A 6,374-nucleotide genomic window follows, 5' to 3' on the forward strand; every position below is an offset into this window, starting at 1 on the left:
ATCATCGTGGACAATCGGCGTGGCCATGGGGCGACAAGTATCGGGAATTAATTAGGGACTCTCCTCAGATTCCTACTTTTTGAGTTACTGTATAAAATAGAGGTCGTGACTGGCGAGCCAAACATTGAATCCGTTCCGTGTTTGCATTGGACTTCTTGACCGACTGGGCGTACTGGCTATTGGTTTGGTAGTATATGTATATAGCATAATAATTGAAGCAATTTCTCTAAAATTATTATTACGAAACTAATAATCAAACTACATTTCGAACTGCAAACAGCACCGATATACAGTACAAACAAGAAACCCTCGTATTGGTCGATCACATATTTGAAACAATTAAGATGAACAGGTGAGTTACCACCCACCATAAGTTAGCTACATCGTATAATAAATACGTGAAAGGCGCAACACTGCATTGTCAATTAAGCTAACCGACTGAACAACAAAGTGTTACATGGAAACAAATTGACTATGACACAAAGCCTTGCCAAAACATTCCTTGCTAACACTAGGAGCTCAGCTTTCATCTATTCAACCAGCTTCAAGCTCTGCAAGAACAGACCTTACTTCCTACTACAAGCAAAGAACTCACCCTGACACTAACTTATCTCTCTTCCTCAGAAAAAGAACAAAACTTCATTATTCAGCAGAACACAAGTCACCTGCCCGTCCACACCACATGCATAGCCACTTCGAGACTCAACGCCTCAAATGTGCATTAAACAACCCCATCTTGAAGATATGTGCTGAACGAAATGCACTCAGAATCTCTCACCAAATCTGAAGAAGACGGTTCCAGCCCCAGTATTGTGATCTACGATGTACTCTCCTCTTACCAAGCCAAGCTTGACGCCAACACCATAAGAAGATCCATGGCCAACGCGTCGGAAGAACTCAGTGGGGTTCCCTTTCACATCCTTGGAACTCCCAAGGTCAGTGCCATGCTCCGCAAATCCATAAACATATGTGTTCTTCACGGGTATGCGCACCTCACCAGCAACCTGTGTGGATTAAGAGGCAAATAAACATGAGTTGCCAACAAAGCAACGACCAACATATCTTACACTAAATTATGTGATGACACATGTCAATTATTTACACTTGTCCACCAATCTAATGAAATAGATCAAAAGAAAAGCAGTAACTCAAAAAACACAACATGATTGATGTGAAAAATGATGCAACAACAACAAAGCCTTTTGTCCCAAGCAAGATGGGGTAGGCTAGAGATGAAGACCAACAGAAAACCTGTGAAACCCCCAAAAGAAGAGAGTACATGTGAAAAATGATGCATTGGAATAATTCCAAGTTCTGTAGTATCGCCTCTGTTTCGAATTATAAGACGTTTTGGATATTTTAATATGGACTACATACGGACTGAAATGAGTGAACAAACACACTGAAACACATCTATATACATCCGATTCAGAAAAAAAGTTAGAACCATCTTACAATTCAGAACAGAGGAAATACTACTCAGTTACTAACACATAACATACATAATTGGTGTGAAAAAATGATGAGTCAGAATAAATTCCAAGTTCTGTAGTACTCACCTCCAGAACATTCCTAGATGCACCCAGTTCACCCATACCATAGCCCCTAACTGAGTAAGGTCCTCCAAGTGTAAATGCATCATAGCTTGGCAGATCTCCTACACAACCTGCATAATGACCATGAAGAACCAACACAGCTGGCAGCGGCTTGCCAACACCTTTCTCTTGATTATTTAAATTAATGAACTTTGTCAATGTAAGCTGATGACGGTTGAAGAGTGGGCTTTTGCTTCCGATCCCAAGACCTTGATCCAACTGCAGTTAACAAGAAAAATCTCATAAGAATATATCGCCACAAAATTTCCTACAAGCGCATGATTGTATTAGACAGTAACAGAGACAAGTTCACAGGCTTGCCATTTAACAAATAAATTACAGACTGTTATTGAACATATATAATATAACGAAAACATTCACCGGAATGTGACCAAACTAATTTTATGGACTGTGTGGAACGCTCGAGGTTGAAGCAAATATTAACCATAAAGAGGTCTTGTCCTTTTCACACTATTAAGTATAGGATTTTAACCTTGTCTGGAGCCGCTTAGTAATAACTAAAGGTTTGCTTTGTGTTTTCAGAAACATAAGGCTGCAGGTCAGCATACCTGGAAAATACATCTGTCGCCAATGACTGCACCATTTACAAACTCTGTATTGTCTCGAGTAATATTTGCTTGTAGAAATGCCATTCGATCTACACCAGTACCACTGAGGGTTGTGGGAGGTCCATCCATGCTCAAGCCGCCACTAGGCATTGCCCGAGAACCATGTGTACAGATACTGTTGGTTTCATCACGTGTTGTGATTTCTTCCACGACGAGGCCATATGTGAATTTGCTCTGCCTTGTGAAGCTCTGAAATCCAGAGGTGTATTCTCCTCATGTTGAGACATTTCTTGAATAGTAGTCTATGAAAAACAAAAGATGTACAAGGTGATATCAGTTTGTGCAAACCTCTGTTATGTTGGCTTTGAATCCAACTCGGTCAACCCAGACAGGTGGAGCTTCATCCATATTGGGGCCAGCAACAAAGACAGGACTCAATTTCCTGGTGTTGAAGCAGCTAGTTTTGAAGGTGCGGTTCTTATTACGGTCATCCACACCATCCAAATACGGATGGACATATTCGAGCTTGAATGAAAGATCGTCCTAAAGACCCACAAAACACATGGATAAGCACATACATGTGGAAAAACAAAATTCAGAAGTGATAAAACTTCTCAGGAAGGAATGCTATATCCATATTAGGTTATCTAACGACTGACGAATACATGGCCAGAACAAAACAAATCAATTCTTGTTGATGATGCTAGCACGTTAGCAGACATGTACGTGTGTCTTTACACAGGGTTGCACTTTATCTAACAGTTACAACATGGACTATTCTTTTCTTCTATATCGTAGTGGGCAATTAAAGTTAAACTCTGTTTAAGGATTTTGCAGACAAAAGTGTAGAGATGTACAGATGTACACTTCCGAGATGGTAGCGTGATAAAAGAAAACAGATAAATATCAGAACATGCTTTAACTTATCCTGCGAGTCCTTGCCAAAAAAGATTCCTCAATGAATTATCTAACAGTAATTATAAGCAAACAAACAAAAACTACAAGAAAAGGATAACACATCACCAACTAACCTGAGGGTTGAGCAGGTTACTCGATGTAACAGAACCAACAATGGATCTGTTAAGACCATAGATGTTGCGGTGCTCAAATGACACAGTTCCTCCAGGTTGAATGGATGCCTAAAAGAAGAAGAAAAAATATCAGATCTGATAGTGCATAACAGGATTGCAATGTTCTGTAGTTTACTCATTATTAGTCATGTATTTTAAATAAAGAATTCAGAGAGAACAGAAAGCTGCAAAATCAGTAGGTATATTACCAGGGTGGGCCTGCCTTGACGTCCAGGTACGATACTCCACTCTGTGCTTACTTCAGCAGACTTTGGTTCTAATTCCTTAAGCTTAATTTCAACTACAATACCACCTTCTTTTGTCTCATCAGGACGTGGATTCACTTCTATATTGGAGAATAAAGCGAGCGAATTTATATTCTTCAGAGCTTGTTTTCCTGCTCCAATATTAAAGATATGACCAGGTCGAAGCTGTAAGAGCAGCACAAGTACCAAGTTAAATGCTGAAGTCCCAGAAATAATAACAGATAATCCATTAGAAAACATTGATAGCAGCAAAATGAGCATCTGAGAATCGTGATCAAATTCAACATCACAGTTAGCATAAGAAAACACTCATCTTTATTAAAGGCATGCACAAGGAGACTGTACTAACAGTAGCAGCAAGTATGAAGCAAAAAGTGATCTGTCGTACTAAGCAATCATCAAACCATGCATCATGAAAGGGTATGGTCTTGGTTGCTACTCACCTAGCTAAACAGCACATTATCAAATTACACAGAAGCGCTAAAAGAAGGTTTCCAACTGTCAAGATAACCCAACGACATCCTAGTTCAACAGGATACTGGAACTACTACAAGTCTACAACACATAAACCTTGCTAAAACGACTGACAAGTCAGAATATAGTCCATTGGCCAACACATAATGTCAGAAACATCACTAGAAGCTAATCTTAGTCCACTAGTCAAAATAAAATGTCACAGAAATCACAAGATGCTAATTTTGAACATGTTAGTTGACTGTACAACATCATAGTAGTGCTAATAAAATTGTTCTCCCATGTTTGTTTTATAAAAGCTAATGTATGCAGTATACCTGCTGGGGCAGCTCCCGGTCGATGATAGGAATTTGGGTATTCCCTTCCACAAAATTCCCTAGCTTATCCTGGAACTGGTACTCCACTTTGGTTATGTCCCCCTCGACGACCTCACACACAACCTCACTGGTGTTAAGATTTCCAAAATTCACCACTTGTGCACATACAAAGCCCTCATTGTGGTACCATTTCTGAACATGGTCCCTGATCTTCTGCAGCATCCTGGCACTCACCTTCTCCTGTTTTTTCATCATTGCCAAAACCTCCCCTCGGACAGACTCTGGCAAAATGCACGGCATGGCGCCGCGGACACGCTGCTGGTAATCCCGTTCCTGCTTCCGAAGGTAGTCCATCTTCTCCCTCTCGGTCATGTCCTGATCGAAGTCAGCCTGGCCCGACTGCGCCATAAGCCCAACATTGATGCACTTGAACTGCTTGGCTGCACTCCACACGCTCTCTGTGAAGGAGACGGTGAGGCCAAGGGTGCCGTCAGGTTTGGCCTTCCCTTCTAGGTCAACCCGCTCGAACATGCCGCAGGAGACTAGCGTCTCGAGCTCTTTCAGAAGCTGTGACTTGGTGTACACGCCGCCTGGCTGCAGGGTAACCATCTCAAAGAAGGAGTCCTCTGGCCCGGCATCCGTGGCGCCGCCTCCGCCAGGCGCGGCACGGTCGAAGAACTTGAGCTCCGACAACTTGTATCTCTTCAGCCCGCTCAGCTTCGAGAGCGGCACGGTGATGTTGGCCGGGAGGCCATGCGGGTCCCAGTCAGACGACGACTTTTCGTCGGCATTCGCCGCGCCGGCGGAGAAGATCCGCGACCAGAAGCCCCCGCCGCCCCCGCCACCGGCACCGCCGCCGCCGCCGCCCCATCCGCCTCCCCCGCCGAGGGGGCCCTTGGGGCCGCCCCCAAAGCCGCCAGAGAAGGCGAGGAGGAGAGCGCCGGAGGCGGCTGCAGCGATGGCGGAGCCAAGGGCGAGGTCGGTTTTGGAGGTCTTGGATTCGGATTTGGGGGCGGAGGATGAGACGGCGAAGGGGTTGTTTCGGGGTTGCGAGTTGTGCGATGCGGCGGCGGACATGGTGACGGGGCGGCCCCGGCCTCGCCGGGAAGGCCCGGCGGGCGACGGGGTGAAGAAGAGGCTCTGGGAGGTGAGCGCCATTTGGCTGCCGCGGATTAGGTGAGAGGGGGAGGGGGAGGGGGGAGGGGGGCGAGGTCTTCCTCTCCTGGAGGCTGGAGCTGGACAAGGGTTTCTTCCCTATCCTCTGCCCCCTCTTCGCGTTTTTGTTGAGGGTTTAGCTTTGCTGTGGCCTTGCGTGGCGGCGTGCTGCCACCCGACTCCTCCCATTGGTGCCACGGCCTATAGCTATTTTTTTCTTTTAAATTTTGATGCTGCTTTAGATTGCGAAAACAATCTTGTTGTTTTCGAAAAGGCTAAGGTCATATACGAAGTATCAAATATCCTTACAAACGCGCCCTTATAGAAAATAAAATTACATTTAAGGGCTTCTTTGGATCACGGGATTTGCAAAACAAAGGAATAGGAAAAATGGAGGATTTGATTGCCATGACATAGCCAATCCTATGGATTTTTTCCAGAGGTCGGACCTCATGTGTAAATTCCTTTGAAATCAGCACCTTGGAGACCCAATCCTGAGGAATTTTAATGGCCCAATCCTTTGATCCAAATGTGTTCCATAGGAAACAATCTTGAGAATTGATATCCCATGAAAATCCTGTGAAAATCCTCCAATCCAAAGAAGGCCTAAAAATCTTAAGGGTGTCAAGGTCTTCTTTCATCCTGCATTTACCAGCCACGCGTTGTAAGCATGGCTCGATGCCGCCTCTAGACCTACGCCTTGGCACAACAAATTAAACTCATGAGCTTGTAGAAGTAGCAGCCGAAAAGTCATCAATGTAGACCAAGAGATGCCGACGATCACAATCTGCAAAGCAAATCGTTGTCTCAGAGAAGAAAACGCCATAAGAGCCTATAGAAATAGTTGGTCCTGGCTGAGCATATGCAGGCAAAAACCCAACATATGCATGTTGATTAGTTGCTTCCATTGCATCAAGGCACAGATGGG

At 44.3% G+C, this 6,374-nt stretch overlaps 1 protein-coding gene across 1 annotated transcript; it reads right to left on the reverse strand.

The window, feature by feature from the left end:
* Window positions 1-395: 395 nt before the first annotated feature.
* LOC109743757 (protein TOC75, chloroplastic) lies at window positions 396-5,639 on the reverse strand. The gene is made up of 7 exons (XM_020302847.3): window positions 4,292-5,639; window positions 3,444-3,665; window positions 3,196-3,303; window positions 2,513-2,707; window positions 2,165-2,413; window positions 1,560-1,814; window positions 396-1,004 (listed from the first exon to the last, which is right to left on the reverse strand). Exons 1-7 carry the CDS (start codon window positions 5,447-5,449, stop codon window positions 765-767), a joined length of 2,427 nt encoding a protein of 808 aa, XP_020158436.3. The 5' UTR covers window positions 5,450-5,639; the 3' UTR covers window positions 396-764.
* Window positions 5,640-6,374: the final 735 nt, after the last annotated feature.

This window comes from Aegilops tauschii, chromosome 4 (assembly GCF_002575655.3).
Source record: "Aegilops tauschii subsp. strangulata cultivar AL8/78 chromosome 4, Aet v6.0, whole genome shotgun sequence".
NCBI lineage: Eukaryota > Viridiplantae > Streptophyta > Magnoliopsida > Poales > Poaceae > Aegilops > Aegilops tauschii.

Bases quoted from the DNA above. Each gene is read 5' to 3' on its own strand.
- LOC109743757 (XM_020302847.3), bottom strand. From the start codon at position 5,449: ATGGCGCTCACCTCCCAGAGCCTCTTCTTCACCCCGTCGCCCGCCGGG. The intron at 3,666-4,291 runs GTATACTGCATA...CTGCTCTTACAG, and splicing joins ACCGGGAGCTGCCCCAGCAG to CTTCGACCTGGTCATATCTT. The intron at 3,304-3,443 runs GTAATATACCTA...TTCTTCTTTTAG, and splicing joins GTCAAGGCAGGCCCACCCTG to GCATCCATTCAACCTGGAGG.